Consider the following 18,537-nt stretch of genomic DNA (forward strand, 5'->3'; position numbering starts at 1 on the left):
ATAATATTTTTCATTGTTTTATGTAATTATTTTTTGTTTACTTTTATTTTGTTAGATTAAAAATGTTTTTATTATCTTATTTATGGTTTTGATGTTTTGGTTTTCATTAGTGCAACAATGAACGTATAGTCTGCAAATAACGTTTCAATAGTAATAATAATAAGCAAGTCAGGGAAGTCAATTTGACAGTTTTCAGAAAATATCATGAAATGAATAGTTTTTGTGCATAAAGAAGGTGGTTGGGGGGAAACAAATACGGCACGGGCTTAAAACAGCAAGGACTTCTACCGAAACTCAGCAATGTTTCGATAGATCATGGCGATTTCTCCTATTGTATTAGAGTCATATTTGAGTGATCAGAAATATTTAGTTAAGTAGTTCAGCCGAGGTGTAGGTGATGGAGTAGGATCTGCTGATGGAGAGGCGGGGGGAGAAAGAAAAGACCCTCCGTTCAAACTTTTGAAGGAAGCGGCGGAAGATTTTCCGAGAGGTCCCTGAAAGCCTCAGCCTGACGTCACCAGGTTAAGATCTCGCGGAATTACGCCGCCCCTGGTTGATTGTCTAGGCTGCTGTGGGCTGGGATCTCGCGGTGTTTCGCTGCTGACGGAGGACAGCGGAGATGTTTGGAGTTTTTTAATATAAATTTATTTATTTAAATAAAAATGGCCGCCGCGGAGCGCGGAGCGGACAGACTGTAAGTGTTTTCCTCTTCCATCCTCTCTTCCTGCGGCTTCCCGTTCAGTTTAGCGCCGCTGTTTCCTCCGCACAGCTTTATGACGCAAAGTGCGCAGATTTTCACCCCGGGCCGTCTCCGCGGAGCGGGGTTAGCGGCAATAACGTCACACAGTGAGCCCGGAGCGAGGCTCCTCGGAGCCCCGCTGCCGGAGCTCCGTAGGCCCGCGGCGGGCTCCGCGCTGCCCGGGGAGGAGCCGCGCAGGCCGGGCCGACCGGCGGTGGCGAGCCGGGAGGAGCGCGGCGGCTGCGGGGCTGCCGCTCCGTCACAGCTAACGGGCTAGCTGCTGGCGAGCACGCGCACATTGCACGCGCTCCACAATAACCCGGGTTAACTACCCCACGCCCCCGGTTCCTCAGCGCTAGCAGGCAGATAGCTGCAGCCGCTGCCGGAGTGCCGCTGAGCAGGAGCGTGCGCGGACACGAGCGCGCGTGCCCGTCTGTGGTTTCAATGTGTGAGCTGCTCACTTCCTGTTTCAACCTACAGCGGCAAACAACAAGCCGAGTTCAGATCAGTCAGACAGAACCGGGTCAGAACCGAACCTGGCACGTTCAGTCCAATCACAAACATCCCGGTTCTGAAGCGGCCCGGTCCAGCTCATTCTGCTGGTTAAAGCTTTCTAAGAACAACAGAACCGAGTCAGAACCATGACCCGCGCCTGAAGCAGAATGTTCCAGCAGGGTGACACACCAGAACCAGAACCACATCTGAAGCTCTGCAGGCCTCACGGCCTCACCTGAGGTCAGAGGTCAGGAGGCGTGTGGGAAAATGTTCTGTGGGCCGAGGCGGACCGGATGTTGGTCCGGTTTCGTCTGGAGGAAAACAACCAGAACATCAAACACGGCAGAGGTAGTGTGATGCTGTGGGCTGCTGCACTGCTTCTGGACCTGCATGACATCCAAAGCAAAGCGGGTCAAAGTTCTGAGACTCAGCCGTGGGAATCTGGGTCAGGGTGTGATTACTTTCCACACAGAACCAGGTTTGGACCCTCAATAAATGATTCAGAAACCATTTTTATTCACATTATTATTATTCTGCTCTGTTTAAAGCCGTCAGACTTTTATTGTAAAACTGTCAAACTCCCTTTAAAACAGTTGATCGCCTTTAGAACCCGGTTCTAGATCTGGTTCTGGTTCTGATCACTTGATCTCTGAAGGATAAAACCTTCCTCAAGATGAGAGGAAGCTTCCAGCCGCATGCCTCTGATGACAAAGTGTGTTTTATTTATCGTCTCGTTTTCCTTCATTATTTGCATAGTTGGAGCAGAACCGGACCGGTCCGGCTCTCCTCCCGGTCCGACCGGCGCATTCTGAAGGAACAGATCTGTAGAACTTTAACACAAAGCAATCGCGATGTAAAACTGTTCACTGCATCTGTCTCTGTTGTTTATCTGATCAATAATTAAAGTCAGACAGAAGCTGATGATGGCTGTTTATAAACAGGAAGACTCAACCAGCCGATCACCGATCAGATGATCCTTCCTGTCAGGATTAAAAACAATATTTCTATTTGATGTCAGAATAATGAGAGAAATCAGTTTTTCTTAACATTCAGAGGTTTCTATCCACTCGCTTCAGTTTGTTTTTATATCCCAGATTTAAACCAAATGTTGCCTAGCGACAAAGCATCCCTGCTACATACAATAGTAGAACATCAAATTCAGCTCATTATTCAAATTGGTTCTAACGTTTTCTATCTAAACCCAGCAGAAGAGAAGTAGAGAAACTAACACTGGTAACACTGCTAGGCAGGACCGTCGTCATAGTCATGTAACGTATCGGACAGAACTCCCATGTAAAACCGTCAGCAAACACTTTCAGTTAGCGCTAGCTGGTAAAACTCAGTGCTACATGAAGACTTGTGTAACAGTTATGGGCTAGGCAGCTAACTGCGGCTACATAAGCAGCATCAGAAGAGTGGCCCTTTAAGGAGCCTGAGGTGTGAAAAAAACAGGAGGCAGTGCTTTTAGTTTTGGTGAATATATATTAAGTGATTTGAATAAAAATCATACAATTACAGCAACACAATGAGACACATGAGAACTGACTCAGAATAAATTGATTTCCAAATCATAAAGTCCATAGTCCATTCCTAGCTCGCCATCTTTCGGTCCAGATGAGGATCTGATCCGACAGGTGGAAAAAAAACCCGACCTAAAAGGTCAGAAAACTCATTAAGTGTTTATCAAAAACAATTATGTACAAATATAATACAAAGGAAATAATTATTAAATTTAAACATCTAGTTTATGCATACTAAATGCAAATGCAATAATTAGATTCCTAATAATTAAACAAACATTTCAATCAGGTTTAATTAACCATAATTTAAATTAAAAAAAACTATCATATTTCAACTAATCAATTTAAAGTTAAAGTGCACTTCCAAAATATCAATTAAGAAAAATAAAATAAATTAATCATCAAATACTCAAGCAGAGTGAGGGAAGGAAAATAAATAAATAAATAAATAAATAAATATGTTGCGCAATATCAACTTAAGTGTAGCTACATTCTGTTCTGATCAATTTTACCTTAAACTTCAGTGCCTCAGCATCAATGTAAAGGTGTCAGAACACAAAATTCAGCAACAAGTTACCTTTTAGAAGAGAGTGGGCCGTACTGAGCCACAATCAGCACCAACAGAATCCCGGTGACGGTCCAGGTAAACAGCGCCAGTAACAACGCTCCAATGAGAAATCGAGCAGAAGTACCACATGAAAAAGTAATACTGTTATCAAATAACAAACTCACCCAGCAATCAAATCAATAGGTTTAAAGATTTTTGGAGGAAGACGCCAACAGCAAGAATCACAGTGGAACAGGTGAGGATCTTTTACTGCGCACTGGAGGCGGGACTTTAAATAAGCTAGCAGAGTTTGTGCAACACAGGAAGTGGCCCCGCAAAAATAAAAGTCCTGCAATTAGTAAAGGACTTTGCACTCTACTTGCTGTTGGACAGTTTGCTGTCATTGAGAGATGCAACATTAACACAGGGTCATATTTTTCCCAGGGAGGAGGGACAAGAAGGTGAAGAGGGAGACCCCCAACCCTCAACCAGACAGAGAGACAGGTCACACAGTAAGACAAAGAAGCCACGCAGGGAGCGCCGTCATGGTGACCAGGGGGCCGAGTCCGCGGCCTCAACCACCCCGTCAGCAGTTAGTGAACAGCCACCGGTGGGGGCGGAGCCACAGAGCCAGGTACAGAACACATGGAGAGCTGGAGAGGTAACAGCCAGAATGATGGGCAGAAATGTTTACTTGTCTTTCCACCCTTTAGGTGGTAGAGCCAGTGGCGGGACCCTCAGACCAAGGGTCCGAGTCTGCAGGCTCTCCCAGGCAACGCCGCTCCATCATTCGAGACCGAGGGCCAATGTACGATGACCCGTCGCTGCCTGAAGGCTGGACCCGCAAACTGAAACAGAGAAAGTCTGGACGATCTGCAGGGAAGTTTGATGTCTACCTGATCAAGTAAGTCATGATCAACATGATGATGGTTCCCTTTGGTGCTTAAGAATACAATCTCAAATGAATGCCATTAACATTCAGCTGTTTTTGTTCTGTAAAGCTCGGAGGGAAAGGCATTTCGTTCAAAGGTGGAACTCATTGCCTACTTTGAGAAGATTGGTGACAAACAGACCGATCCCAATGACTTTGATTTTACTGTCACGGGGCGCGGAAGCCCATCCCGTCGTGAAAAGCGCCCTCCCAAAAAACCAAAAGTGGTGAAACCATCAGGACGAGGCCGAGGGCGGCCCAAAGGTACAGAGGCCGGGATAGCAGAAGTTGCAGATGAGTCATTAAATCAAGGGCAGCTTTTCATAAGTGGTTCTGCAGTTCTTCTGTGTTCATCTCTTGTATTTGTGTAGGCAGTGGAAAAATGCGTCAGGCCACTGAGGGTGTGGCCATGAAGCGAGTGGTTGAGAAAACTCCAGGAAAGCTGCTGGTTAAAATGCCTCTTGGCAAGGCAGAGTCCTCCTCTGGAACCACATCAAAGGTATGATGGTTGTTCAGTCCCTCACCTGGACATTTTTACATTGAAGATAAAACTTACGGCTTTAAAGGTTGAGCTGTAACTTCACTCTGTGCAACTGTGTCTGTGACCATAACAATATTGAAACTCATGCTTTTGAGTATCTGGTTTTTCCTCTGCAGGTGGTGTCTCCTACCGCAGTGCCCAAGTCCCGGCCAGGCAGAAAGAGAAAATCAGAACAGGACCTTCCACCTCCACCCAAGGCCGCTCCCAAAAAACGAGGAAGGAAACCAGGATCAACCTCTGCACCATCATCAGTCACTGCTGCATCCACGTCTTCAACCACAGCCTCTGGTAGCTCAACAGCTGGAAGCTACACTGCAGCTGCCATTATGGTGGCTGAAGCCAAAAGGAGAGCGGCTAAGGAGTCTTCCACTAAACCTGTTGTCCAGGAAACAGCTCTGCCAATCAAAAAGCGCAAAACAAGAGAAACTGTGGAAGAGATGGAGAGTGTTCAGGCTCCACTGGTTACACCTGCTGAGACTGGAAGCACCGGTGCAGCACAGGAAAAGGGAGGGAAGGTGGAGGGAGGTCCAAGCTCAGACCCAAAGCCTACATCCACTGTAGGAAGCCAGTCAGAGAAGCAACCCTCTGCTTCAGATGAGAGCCATTCCCATGGACACAAGTCACATAAGTGCCAGAAGCACAAGGAAAAAAGAGAATCTGGAGATGAAGGAAGCAAAGGAAAGGATGTTGGTGAAGATGAAGGAGGGGGTGGAAGGAGTAGCAGCAGTAGTAGCATCATCCCTTCAAAAAGCCACAAAAGGAAGGAACGACAACCTCATAAACACCATCATCACCACCACCATCACCACCACCATCATCGCTACCAACAGTCCTCTGGCTCACCATTAGATCACCCGGCTCCTCTAACAGTTTCTGAATCACCTCCTAGCCAACCCAGGCCTGAAGCTGATCCCCAGACTGTGCCTCATCAAACCCCTGAAAAAAAGGTTCCCCCCAAACCACACCAAAAGTCTGTGCCTCGGCCCCCTCCTGAATCTCTGCAACCTGTTTCTCCATCACACCACCAGCCCCATTCCTGTCCTCATACCTCGTTACCACCACAAGCCCATAGTCTGCAAGTATCCCAGTCATCCCCCACCAGACATTTACTGCCTGAGGCACAGTCCCTACAACCCCAAATCCAAACCCCTAGTCACCCATTGTCTACCAACCAGTCAGCCCAGTCACTCTCCACAGCCCAGCACCAAAGCCACCATCAGACTCTACATGATCCACCCAAGTCCCCACCTATTCTGCATGCTCAGCCATCTCAAACAAGGCATTCACAATCACAGGTCCAGTCCTCCACTGCACTCCAGCCTCAGATCCAGCCTAGACATTTGCCTCATATCCAATCCCAGATTAAACAATCCCACCCTCAGACCTCAGTTCAGCCCCAACTCCGACCCCAGCCAAGAATTCAAACACAACCTCAGTCACAATCCCAAACCAAGACACCACCCAAACTTCAGTCCCAATCACAGGCAACAATTGAGATGCAACCACAGACTCAATCCCAAGACAGATTACCTACACAGATTCAAAGTCAACCCCAGACCAGGCCTCTGACACAAATTCAGAGTTTACGTCAGACTAGGACACCAACACAAGTCCAGAGTCAACCCCAGACTAGGACACCAACACAAGTCCAGAGTCAACCACAGACTAGGACACCAACACAAGTCCAGAGTCAACCCCAGACTAGAACACCAACACAAGTCCAGAGTCAACCACAGACTAGGACACCAACACAAGTCCAGAGTCAACCACAGACTAGAACACCAACACAAGTCCAGAGTCAACCACAGACTAGGACACCAACACAAGTCCAGAGTCAACCACAGACTAGAACACCAACACAAGTCCAGAGTCAACCACAGACTAGGACACCAACACAAGTCCAGAGTCAACCCCAGACTAGGACACCAACACAAGTCCAGAGTCAACCCCAGACTAGAACACCAACACAAGTCCAGAGTCAACCACAGACTAGAACACCAACACAAGTCCAGAGTCAACCCCAGACTAGGACACCAACACAAGTCCAGAGTCAACCACAGACTAGGACACCAACACAAGTCCAGAGTCAACCACAGACTAGAACACCAACACAAGTCCAGAGTCAACCACAGACTAGAACACCAACACAAGTCCAGAGTCAACCACAGACTAGGACACCAACACAAGTCCAGAGTCAACCACAGACTAGGACACCAACACAAGTCCAGAGTCAACCACAGACTAGGACACCAACACAAGTCCAGAGTCAACCACAGACTAGAACACCAACACAAGTCCAGAGTCAACCACAGACTAGAACACCAACACAAGTCCAGAGTCAACCCCAGACTAGGACACCAACACAAGTCCAGAGTCAACCACAGACTAGGACACCAACACAAGTCCAGAGTCAACCCCAGACTAGGACACCAACACAAGTCCAGAGTCAACCACAGACTAGGACACCAACACAAGTCCAGAGTCAACCACAGACTAGAACACCAACACAAGTCCAGAGTCAACCACAGACTAGGACACCAACACAAGTCCAGAGTCAACCACAGACTAGGACACCAACACAAAATCAAAGCCAACTGCAGACAAGGGTTCCAGCTCAACCTCATCCTCACTTGCAATCTGGCCTTCAGGTTTTGCCTCAGACTCGTATGAGACAGACCTTGCAACACCATGTCCCAAATCCTCATGGAGCTCCACCCAGTCAATGTCCCACCCAGCCTAGGCCACCCATTCCCCAATCCCAAACACATCCACACTTTCAAAGCTTTCAAACCCAGTTGCATCCCCAGTCCCTCTCTCAACACACAAGGCTACATGCGCAGAACCTTGTTTCTCACAGACCATCATCATCCAGCCACGCCCATCCCATTTCCGTCCCTGCTCAGCAGAACCAGAGTGAACAGCCACAGGACCTGAGCACCACACGGCCTGCCCTGGAGAGCCAGTTCCCAAGAAGAGACGCCAGCATGGAGGGCATCAGGATGGAGGGAAGAGGAGAGCTGCTCTCAGCATCAGATACCAGAGAAGTTTTAGGAGGTGAAAGAGGGTCAAACAGCACATCAAGACCTTCCAGCTCTGTGCCACCTGGGCCTCCTGGAGTAGCAGGGTCCAGTCTTGTGCCTGGAGCAGACGGTAGGGCTCGACTGAGGGTGGAGCCAGAGGCAGCAGGTGACAGCAAGGAGCTCAGAGACATTGTCCCACAGTCCACTGTTCCCCGTCCCAGCTGTGAGGAAACCGTGGAGTCGCGAACTGCTGTCAGTGAAAGAGTCAGCTGATTGGTTGGTCAGGTGGAAGGCAAGCTGACTGGTGACCTTATAGACGAGTCGACCCCAGACGGAGGAGTATGGCCGCGCTGTTCATGGAGATGTTTGGACCTCACTCTGTTTTCAAACAGAAGCTGGAAGAACCGTCACAGTTTCTACTGTTGGATTCTGTCTGGAGACTTTGTGAAGTTGTAGGAGGTACAGCCAGTTGGCGCTGAAGGACAGATCGAGAGGGGAACGAATAGAGTCTTTTTCTAGAAGAAAACAAATGAAAAGGAAAAATAAGAAAAAGTGTGTGTGTGTATATAATCTAAAGGCAGCTGTTGCATCCTGTTAGTCTCCATACGGAGGTGGAGAGTAGTTTGGAACTAAAAACCGTCGCTTAACAACACATTACTCTGATAAAATGTTGCTTCCGGAATATAACCTGTTTTTTATTTAGTAGTTGGTTGTTTTGTCTTTGTTATACAGCTTTAAGAAGTAATATTACCAACAGCCCTGACTCTAACATGGCCCACGGTGACTGACAGTCCTTTCCTCAAACCAGTCCTTGACTGAAAGTCTACGAGGCAATGCGCCGCGGCGGTTTGCACCTTAAATTGGTTTCTTAAAAATTTCTCATCTTTATTTTTCAAAGTTTTCCATGAAACCCTAAAAAGCAGAGGCTTTCTTTTAGTGTTCTCAGTTCTTGCGCTTATTCTTGCCTCTCTCCATTTTGCCTGAGATCAAAAGTGTTAAAGTTCTCAGTCCTCTTCCAGATTTCCTCAGACGCGTCATGAATCTGGAACCAGCTGGAACCCCGACGGCCTGATTCAGAAGGATTTCAACAGCTTGAGGAGTTCATGGTTCCTCTCAGCTGATTTAGGATCTGATGAATCCGGCCGATAAGAAAAGCTGCTCATTGGTGTTTCAACATTTCCAGTTCAGCCAGTTCTTCCAGGATTTTTCCTAAACTGGTCTTCATGGACTTGTATGTTTCTCTCAAATTTTGTTTCTACCGTGAGCACTTTTGATATCAAACCAAACCCATGCCTACAGTAGCTTTATTTGAGTTCTTTTGATAATGAATGTGTGGGAAAGGACCCATTCTAAATGTGTCTTTACGTCAGATGTCTGGAACAGTTTGCACATCTCAACTTCATACAATCAACCCCCTGCATGTCGCTCAGAGACCCTGCAGGCCTTCAACCGGGCTCCGCGTTCGCAGAGGCCAACCTGGCTCAGCTTCACGGTCCAGCTCTAACCAGGAAAGGTGATTCCGATGGATCCGGCTGTGCAGAGAGGACGGGACTGTGGGCTTTTCCCTTCAGATCTGAGAGTCACAGTTAGGAGGTATCGGGATGCTTTCTGAGCTGCAGTCTTGAAATGGTTCGATCAGTTCTTGTTGCTGATGACTCAGGCACTCACTACGCTGAGATTCCTTGGCACCTTTACTTCCGAATCCACATGGTGTTTCAGGCGTTCTTAACAAACCCGTAGATGGTATCAGAAGGAAATGTTTGGCTAGTTCTTGCTCTGTGGTCGTTTAGTGTCTGACCAACAGCCCAATCTCACCACTAAGGACACCCAGCAACACCTTCAGTTCAATCATCTGTATTGCTGTTACTCCGACTGCACCAAGTTCACCAGGAACGTCTAACACCTCCAGTCTGAAAACAGACATCGTGAGACGCCACTCTCTGTTTCCATCAATGTTTTTTCATGTCCGTTTTGAAGTGTCGCATTAGAAAAGGTTGATGGAAATGCTAAAATTCAAAATAACTTCCTCAATTTCCCAAACAACTTTTTACGCTCGCGTCAGGTGATTTTTGGCTCTTCCGAAAAAGAGTTAATGCGCTAAAGGAGAGATGGAAGCAACAAACTTTCCTATCCACAGTTCGGTTTGTGTTTTACCAGAGGTACGAAACCTGGAGAAATTCAAAAGTCCAGGCCTCCAGCACAAAGTGGAGGACTATTTTTTTTCTGAGATGTGCGGTCCATGCTAGTTTATAACCTCTACTTCCTGCTCATTCGCGCCATGCGTAGTGTCAACATCTGACGAAATAACGCTTTGAGTAACTCGGATGCTCGAGTCCCGTCCTCCAGAGCTACCGTCCTGCAACTTGTAGATACATCGTCACTCCAACAGACCGGAGTCGGCTCTGAACAGGCCTGGGAACCAGCCAGTCATTGGTTCAGGTGTGCTGGAGCAGGGAAGCGTCTGAAAGCTGCAGGCCGGCTCTGGACGACTGGACCTGAGCGGTCCTGCTATGGCCTGAATGATTCAGGGATAATTTGTTTTTCTTCTTCTTTGTTGCAACATTTCCAATTTGCATGATGTAATTCCCCATCGCGTCACATAGACTTTCCTCAAAAGTAATCATGTAGATATGTAAACTGGACAGTGGCAGTGGACTAGTTCAAGTAAAATATCAATATTTCTGTCTGAATAAACATCTTTGGTCAGGCGTCTCCATCAGTGAGCGCTGACTTTGGCTCTTGGATGAAGTTTGTGGGCCTTCGGCGTCTCTGAGGGATTATTCTGTAGAATCATCACGCAGAAACCAACACGTTTTCAGGAAGTCAACAGATGACCTGTGACCTGCTGGAGCTTCCTGTTAGGGTTCTGTGACTCTCTGACCTGAACCTCCCAGTCTCTCTTGGTTCTGGATCCAGTGACCCGGCTCGCTGTGAGCCCCTTTAGTAGCCCGGCCTCTGCCAGCTGCTCGCCACCGCAGAAACGTTCCTCTCTGATTGGACCCACTCCACTGACTGGACCCAGCACAATCTACAGTAACCAGCCACCATATTGCATGTTCCAGAGTTTAGTGCCTATATTAATAATAATAATAATAATATTGTGTGTCTTGCCAGAAGCCACCATGTCAGCCGAGCCATGTTGTGTTTCTAGACCTTAGTAGTAATGTGTGTGGTGACTTCATAGTTGCTAATATTGAGGATGAATATTCTGCTTTTACTCTGGTTGGAATTCAGTGAAGCTCCAGAAAACACCGTCGCTGTAGAAGAAACTAGTTTTTACCTGTTTTCTTATTTTTGTTTCTAACTAAAACCATTTGTTGTCCCTGACGTGTCTGTGGTCTCCGTGTTTGACTCGCCTTCCTCACCGGTCTGATCCAGATGAGCTTCATCCCACTGCATCTTTCAGGCTTTAAGTATTAATCACATTTAGGCAATATCAGCAGGATGGAGGTATTATTATGATTTTATAATTATTTTATTAGAATGATGGAGGCTATCTGCTTCTTACTGTGGAACCTCAATGAAAAGTTCTGCAGTTTTTTTCCATGTCAGATAAAAAGTTCGTAGCAGCTAAACGGAAACTGGGTTGCTTTTAAAGACCAAAGAGAGAACAAGAGCTGGACATTAAATCACTGCCCCCTGCTGGTGGTGCTGAGAAACTAAATAAGAAATGAAAAGGTTTTAAAGCAAAGATCTGACGTCATAAAATTCTCTCAGGTTTGGAGTCAAAATAAACCCAGAGGTTATTAAATGATGACGCTATTATGACTCCATCAAGCTGAAAGATAATGAACAACAAGAATCAAGTTCATTAAAAATATTGATCAAAAAGAACCACGACCAGATTGGGTCGGACTGAATTCTCTGGTCCAGTTGAGTCTCATCAGATTCAACTGAATCAGACAGAAACCCTGAGATGGTCTAAAGGCCGAATGGACGATTTTAGAAACAGCTCGGAACAGGATGTAGTTATTAATATGTAGGATTAATGAATAAAAAATGGCTGCCACTGCGCCACCTCACCTGGGAGGAATGTGAAAATATTAATAATTACAAATCACATAATCTCAGATCCGATGCTCCATGAATCGCATTTCATTTTTTTATTTTTCGGTTTGATCTCCAACTTCCTGTTTCATTATTCCTCCAATCAAAGACGAGCTCCTTTCCGGTCAGGTCACGTGGTTCCGCTCAGCACCTGTTGACGGAGCCGTTAATGAGCCTCTAAAGGTCGCGGCCCGCTCGTGAAAACGCGGCTCTCTGATTGGCTGAGCTGAAGGCAGGTGAGGATGGAGGATGTGGCCGCGTCGCTGCTGCTGCTGTGCGGATCCCTGATTCTTGGACCCGCTGCCGGTTCCGGTTCGGGTCTGGACCCTGAGCGCGGCAGGATGGAGCTGCGGCGGGTCCAGAGCCTCGCCGCCCAGCCGCGGTATGGCGGGTGTTGGGCGCGCGCGCTGGAACACCTGGACACCTGCAGGGACATGACGTCAGAGAGTCAGAGCCGCCTGGCGCTGCGCTTCACCCACTGTCACCTGAGCAGGTAAGCAGCTGGTCGGAACCGGGGTGGGAGAACCTGCCACTTTGGGTTCTTCAGAACCAGAACAGAATCCGGTGGTTCTGTTCACTGCGCTGCAGCAGCAGAAGCAGACCCAGAGTCCGGTTCTGTTGGACTCTGCTCAGTCCAGTCACTTCTGATCAGAACTAGGCGGTCCTGATGTTAAAACGTGGCTCTTCCTTCCGCAGGTGGGCTGTGACGACGTCGTCAGGTGAAGGTCACTAATCTATGACGTCACTATAGTTCTGGACTTACCTACAGCGGTTCTGTCCGAAGATGAAATTATTTTTTTTCTTTTTTTAGGTAAAATAATTTGTAGGGTTTTTTTAATGCTCAACTAAAATATAAAAATTGAAGATCTGAGTGAAATGAAGGAAACATTTGCAGTTCAGTGAAACCGGACCGAAGCGGTTCTGGTGTCGCCGAGTTTCCTGCACAGATAGAAATAAAAATGCTTTTAACATGCAGCTCTTCCATTCAGCAGTCGGATTTCCCCCAGCAGATAAACACATGGAGAAACTAACAACAAGATCTGCTTCAACTTTTAAGAAAAATGTTCTAAACTTGTCAAAAAGAAAATTTCTCTGTATGGATTCAAACTCACAGCTGCAGGTACTGACAATTATTTTATATATTTCATAAAACGCGAGAATAACCAAAGCAAAGAACATTTCCTACCTCTTCTCAGGCAGCCTAGCGCCAGTGATGATGTCATAAGACGCTCTCTTAAAGTGACAGTACAGGTACTAGTGCTTATCAAAATAAGTAAAATAATAAAATTCTTAAAATATAACAAAGAAATAGGATTCTTCAGTGTTAATCAGAATTTAGTGAAATGTCAAACATTATAATAATAAAAAATAAAAGCACAGTTTCTAAAGTTGTTACACCTGCAGTAGGTCTGAACCAGAACCAGAATTTGGGTCGTTTTCTGATCTCTGCTCCTTTTTACCCTGAAATTAAAACCTAAAATGATATCAGGAACGTTTTCCTTCTTAAGATGATTTTAGTTTGGTAATAAAACTCTCCATCTCCTTTGCTCATGGGTCCAGTTGGTACCGGTGTTGATCTGCAGTCAATGGCCACACAGAATCATTCTGAGGGCCACAGCCGGCCCCCACACCACACTTTGGAAACCACAGTGTTCCGTTTTCTAAAGGTTCTACATTTCATCCTGAAGTTTTTATGAAAGCCCGTTTCCACCATGAAAGGAAAAAGAAAAGCCCGGCAGGAAGTCACAATTATGAGTTATAAAGTCATAGTTATGAGAAACTTTCTGTCTCATAATTATGGCTTTTATTCTTGTAATTATGACTTTAGAAACTCCTAATTATGACTTCCTGTTGGGCTTTTATTTTTTTTTCTTTCTTGATGTTAATGCTATTTATTTATTTATTTAGCTTAAACTGAGCTGATTAGTTTTCAGTGAGTGCTGCCACCTTGTGGCCGTTTTTGTTTACTACAGATCTGCCTTTTAACCCGTTTCTCTTCAGCTCAGGCAGGGATTTCCCATCCTGCCCTGAGGGGTCAGAGGTCAGCAGGTGTACTGCTGGGATGGATCCTGTGGCCTTCAACACCTACACTGAGTTCTTCACCCACACCCACTCCATCTGCCACTTCCTGCAGTCGGAGGCCTGGCAGAGCCGCGCAGAAAGCACCATGTACAGGTGAGCGGCCGCAGTACGCCCTGCGCTGCGTCCTAAAGGACCAACCAGGAGCTTTTCTTAACCCTTTAGGTTTTTACGGGATTTGGCTTAATTTTACTCACTTTTATTTGTGTCTGTTTATAAGACAAAATTAATATATGCATCATGAAAAAATACAGTTTTTCTTTTAAACATAGTTTTAAAAAAAGCCAAAAATGTTCACCATCATTTTAAAACGAGTTTTCTGCTTCTGCCAGTTTTACAGACCAAAATAAAAATAAGTAAATAATGATCACATGTTGTTTCTAAGCTTAAAATACAGAACTATTTAAATTTTGATTTATGAATAATAGTTATTGTCTGGTTTCCTCTGAATCATCTCTGTTCAGATAATAAATTATTATTTATATGAAATATTTACGTCCCAACAGTAGCTGACGCTGGCCTGCTGCAGACATTAACTCTAACATTCAGGCTCATTTAGCTCTGTTTGTTTCTGCTGACCTCTGACCTGCTCCCAAACTGTTAGCATTATGCTAAGTCAACATGCCGCTAATCTGCTACATTAATTTGTGTTTAGGCTTACGGAGGCCTCAGCAGGTGTTGCTGAGCAGCTTCAGTCCACCAGACAGATGGCCAACGAGCTGATGGAAGCCCAGAGCGTCGCCTTACAGGCACAGAAAGAAATCCTGTCCAATGGAGAGGAGCTACGAGCCACCCTAAGAGACTCGAGTCAGGGTAAAACGCACACAGAGCCTGCCAGACTAAACTCAGGGTAAAGATCTCGTTTTGTTCAGAGATCATTCAGTCAGTTTAGGAATCGTTCTGATGCATCTCGGTTTGCTGATTGTCCTCTCCTGTCTCAGCTGTGCCCTGCTCCCTCTCCCACCCCTTCAGGTGTGCAGGCGGTCTTCTCTGACCTCAGCAGCGCCTCCAGGCAGCAGCAGGTGGCGCTGTCGCAGCTCTTCCAGCGGCTCTCCTTCCTGCAGAGCTTCCTGCTGATGGAGGCTCACAGCCTGACTTCCTGCTGCTACAACGCCGCCGCGCTCTGCACCGTCTACCTCATCACTTCCACCCCATGCTCCTCCAGGGCCAGGTAGCTCCGCCCCCTTTCCTTTACCTGTTACCTGCTCCTGCATGTTTGCTTCTACAGAGGCAGTTCCAGCTTCCACCAGCAGGGGGAGCAGATGCACCGTTTACTAGTAAAGCTGCAGCTTGGATTCAAGATCCAGAGAATTCTGTAGAACCTTCAAAACCAGAACATCAGACAGGTGACCTCTGAGTGACCTCTGCTTCCCCACACTCTCCTCCCGGGTCCAGGCTGCTGCTGCTGGCCTTGGTCTGCGTCAACTTCTACTTGGAGAAGAAGATCTACCAGCATGTGCTGAGCTCCGACCAACCAGAACACCTTCATGTGGTTGGTAGACTCACCTGGGGGCGGGACTTATGTGGGGGGTGGGGCTCTTTTGGGAAATAATTGGTTGTTTTGTCCAGCGATCTGAAACTGCAGATTGACCGACAAAAACAGGAACTGACCCGGTTTAATCAGAACATGAGACGATGTGTTCAGGGTTCTCTGGAAAAATGAAAACCAGAAGCAATAAATAAATTAATCACCAAGAAGCCACCGATGTGAATAAAGTCGTAACATCGCGTGTTTCGTAAATAAAGTCGTAACATTGCGTGTTTCGTAAATAAAGTCGTAACATTGCGTGTTTCGTGAATAAAGTCGTAACATTGCGTGTTTCGTAAATAAAGTCGTAACATTGCGTGTTTCGTAAATAGAGTCGTAACATCGCGTGTTTCGTAAATAAAGTCGCAACATTGCGTGTTTCGTGAATAAAGTCGTAACATTGCCTGTTTCGTGAATAAAGTCGTAACATTGCGTGTTTCGTAAATAAAGTCGTAACATTGCCTGTTTCGTGAATAAAGTCGTAACACTGCGTGTCTCGTGAATAATGTCGTAACATTGCGTGTTTCGTGAATAAAGTCGTAACATTGCGTGTTTCGTAAATAAAGTCGTAACATTGCGTGTTTCGTAAATAGTCGTAACATTGCGTGTTTCGTAAATAAAGTCGTAACATTGCGTGTTTCGTGAATAAAGTCGTAACATTGCGTGTCTCGTGAATAATGTCGTAACATTGCGTGTTTTGTGAATAAAGTCGTAACATTGCGTGTCTCGTAAATAAAGTCGTAACATCGCGTGTTTCGTAAATAAAGTCGTAACATCGCGTGTTTCGTAAATAAAGTTGTAACATTGCGTGTTTTGTGAATAAAGTCGTAACATTGCGTGTCTCGTGAATAATGTCGTAACATTGCGTGTTTCGTGAATAAAGTCGTAACATTGCGTGTCTCGTGAATAATGTCGTAACATTGCGTGTTTCGTGAATAATGTCGTAACATTGCGTGTTTCGTGAATAATGTCGTAACATTGCGTGTTTCGTGAATAATGTCGTAACATTGCGTGTTTCGTGAATAAAGTCGTAACATTGCGTGTCTCGTGAATAAAGTCGTAACTTTGCGTGTTTCGTGAATAAAGTCGTAACATTGCGTGTTTCGTAAATAAAGTCGTAACATTGCGTGTTTCGTAAATAAAGTCGTAACATTGCGTGTTTCGTAAATAAAGTTGTAACATTGCGTGTTTCGTAAATAAAGTTGTAACATTGCGTGTTTCGTAAATAAAGTTGTAACATTGCGTGTTTCGTGAATAAAGTCGTAACATTGCGTGTTTCGTGAATAAAGTCGTAACATCGCGTGTTTCGTAAATAAAGTCGTAACATCGCGTGTTTCGTAAATAAAGTCGTAACATTGCGTGTTTTGTGAATAAATCAGAGCTGTTGTGTGCAGGAGCTGGTCTCAGGGTACGTTGCTGCGCTGCGGCGCCTCTCGGTGTGCGTTGCCCTGTGTGTTCTGCTGCTGGTGTGTGTTCGCTACAGAGACCCGGTGCAGCAGAGCCTGGAAGTGCTGCAGCAGCTCAGAGAGACGCAGAGCAGCCTGCAGGAGGCGCTGCGGCGTGCAGGTGAGTGTCCAGGTAAGACCTGGTCTGGTGCATCAGGGCGGGGCTTAAAGGAGCTGCTTGTCGTTTACAGAGAGGTTTACACAGGAGAAGAAGTTGGAGGACCGTCTGCTGCAGTTGAAGGTGAGGCCAACAGGGGTCGCACCTGAACACACCTGGATCACCCGTTGGTTCATTCCTAAACAGCTCCACCTGCTGGTTGATTTCCAGAGGACAGCAAGAGCAGAAAGGCTGTGGAGCAGAGAGGAAGAGGAGGAAGAAGGGTTCAGTATGATGTCATCACTGGCTGCAGGCTCCTCCCACATGGCACCTTCAGGTCAGCTGACTCTAGAGGGGCGGAGCTAAAGCTTCGGGCCTCTCTGGCGACACCTGGAGGTTTGCTGTGGAAAAACCAGAGCTCAGAAGTTTTTAACCTTTAAGTCATTAAAACCAGTTAAACCAGTAAAGCCAGCAGGTACTGGAACTAGAAGCATCCAGGTTCTGGTTCTGTTCTGAGTTTTGGACAAATCATTTTCTAAACTGAGATCAGCTCCGTCTCGTCCTCCATGTTTAGGGATTTTATTTCACATTATTTTTATTCTCTGCAGTTTGTACTTTAAAATGTTAAACTTTGGTTTTTATTTTATGGGATAAGAATAAATGTTTTGTTGAATAGATAAATATAATTACTAATGGAGGTTTTACCGTGATGCCGCCTATCTCACCTGATGACCTCTGACCTCCCTGGTTCTCCTTCAGGTCAGAGCGCCCATCTCCTCTGCCGCTCCTCTTCCCATCATGCATCAGTCCAGACTCCGCCCCCCCTGGTGCACAGCGTCCAGGTGGAGGACAGGAAGGTGTGTCTGTTTGTGGAGGTTCCTGTCAGGAACCCGGTTCTTCGTTCTGGTTATTAACGCCCCTCTGCCCCCCGCAGCCCCGCTACAGCCTGAGGAGCCGCCGCCGGTCAGACGTCCTCTGAGTGACGTCATCAGTGATGTCATCAGCGATCTGCAGATGGAAATGATTTTCTCATTTTTATAAAGATTAATAAAAATGTTTTTAATAAATAGTCTCATGTGATGATGATGCCCCCTGCAGGACAACAGCGGAACAACAGTCAGGTGGTTCTGGTCCGGTCCCTCTGAGCGAGAAGAACCTCACTGCAGCAAACAGGAAGGGCGGGATGGACCACTGTCAGTCTCAGACCTTATTTGGAAATGGGACCATTGCACTCCGGTAGTGAAGGGGGCGCTATTTCCTATATTATCCGCGGTCTGCCGTTTTTATTTTCTTTTGAGTTCTGTGATATATTTTCACCTTTAGGAAGGATTTTCACTCAGTATATATTTGAACTTCTCTTTATTTACTTCAGTGCAGCTCACAGTTTTTAACAGATTCTGTAGCTTTCTGTGAACTTCTAAATCTGCTCCTTAGTTGCATCTTTTTGGGCCTGATACTGCCTCTAGTGGCGTGGGGTGGTAACAACTAATATAATTACATTACTAAATCAGAATAGCACAAAGTCTTTATTTATTATTAATTTCGGCA

At 46.1% G+C, this 18,537-nt stretch overlaps 2 protein-coding genes across 12 annotated transcripts in view; both read left to right on the top strand.

Annotated features, from left to right (window-relative positions):
• Positions 1–11,120, top strand: part of mecp2 (methyl CpG binding protein 2) — an 11,401-nt gene extending 281 nt beyond the window's left edge. The window contains exons 1-7 of one of the 6 annotated variants that reach the window (XM_032566998.1): positions 1,622–1,712; positions 3,746–3,935; positions 4,015–4,205; positions 4,303–4,496; positions 4,604–4,731; positions 4,890–6,334; positions 6,371–11,120. In XM_032566998.1, coding sequence (XP_032422889.1) covers positions 4,108–4,205; positions 4,303–4,496; positions 4,604–4,731; positions 4,890–6,334; positions 6,371–8,066 — 3,561 coding nt within the window. In that variant the 5' untranslated portion in view covers positions 1,622–1,712; positions 3,746–3,935; positions 4,015–4,107 and the 3' untranslated portion in view covers positions 8,067–11,120. Of the gene's footprint in view, positions 1–548; positions 695–1,458; positions 1,583–1,621; positions 1,713–3,745; positions 3,936–4,014; positions 4,206–4,302; positions 4,497–4,603; positions 4,732–4,889 lie in introns of those variants that run through there. The other 5 variants (XM_032567007.1, XM_032567025.1, XM_032566976.1 and 2 more) reach the window with 5 other exon arrangements.
• Positions 11,121–11,838: 718 nt separating this feature from the next.
• On the top strand, positions 11,839–18,104 carry LOC116723031 (uncharacterized). 6 transcript variants are annotated; one of them, XM_032567550.1, is made up of 10 exons: positions 11,864–12,333; positions 13,842–14,015; positions 14,575–14,732; positions 14,892–15,090; positions 15,315–15,411; positions 16,842–17,013; positions 17,084–17,133; positions 17,221–17,326; positions 17,749–17,846; positions 17,924–18,056. In XM_032567550.1, exons 1-10 carry the CDS (start codon positions 12,083–12,085, stop codon positions 17,966–17,968), a joined length of 1,350 nt encoding a protein of 449 aa, XP_032423441.1. In that variant the 5' UTR covers positions 11,864–12,082; the 3' UTR covers positions 17,969–18,056. The 6 variants fall into 6 exon arrangements, 3 of the variants coding, with proteins under 3 accessions (XP_032423454.1, XP_032423460.1, XP_032423441.1); XR_004339894.1 differs by lacking the exon at positions 17,221–17,326 and having other exon boundaries at positions 11,839–12,333; positions 15,315–15,449; positions 17,924–17,935; XR_004339892.1 differs by lacking the exon at positions 17,924–18,056 and having other exon boundaries at positions 11,850–12,333; positions 15,315–15,449; positions 17,749–17,816.
• Positions 18,105–18,537: the final 433 nt, after the last annotated feature.

This window comes from Xiphophorus hellerii, chromosome 1 (assembly GCF_003331165.1).
Source record: "Xiphophorus hellerii strain 12219 chromosome 1, Xiphophorus_hellerii-4.1, whole genome shotgun sequence".
Lineage (NCBI taxonomy): Eukaryota > Metazoa > Chordata > Actinopteri > Cyprinodontiformes > Poeciliidae > Xiphophorus > Xiphophorus hellerii.

Coding starts and splice junctions, on each gene's coding strand:
- LOC116723031 (XM_032567550.1), top strand. CDS start 12,083: ATGGAGGATGTGGCCGCGTCGCTGCTGCTGCTGTGCGGATCCCTGATT. Junction 14,733..14,891: donor CCTAAGAGACTCGAGTCAGG/GTAAAACGCACA, acceptor CCACCCCTTCAG/GTGTGCAGGCGGTCTTCTCT. Junction 15,091..15,314: donor CCATGCTCCTCCAGGGCCAG/GTAGCTCCGCCC, acceptor TCCCGGGTCCAG/GCTGCTGCTGCTGGCCTTGG.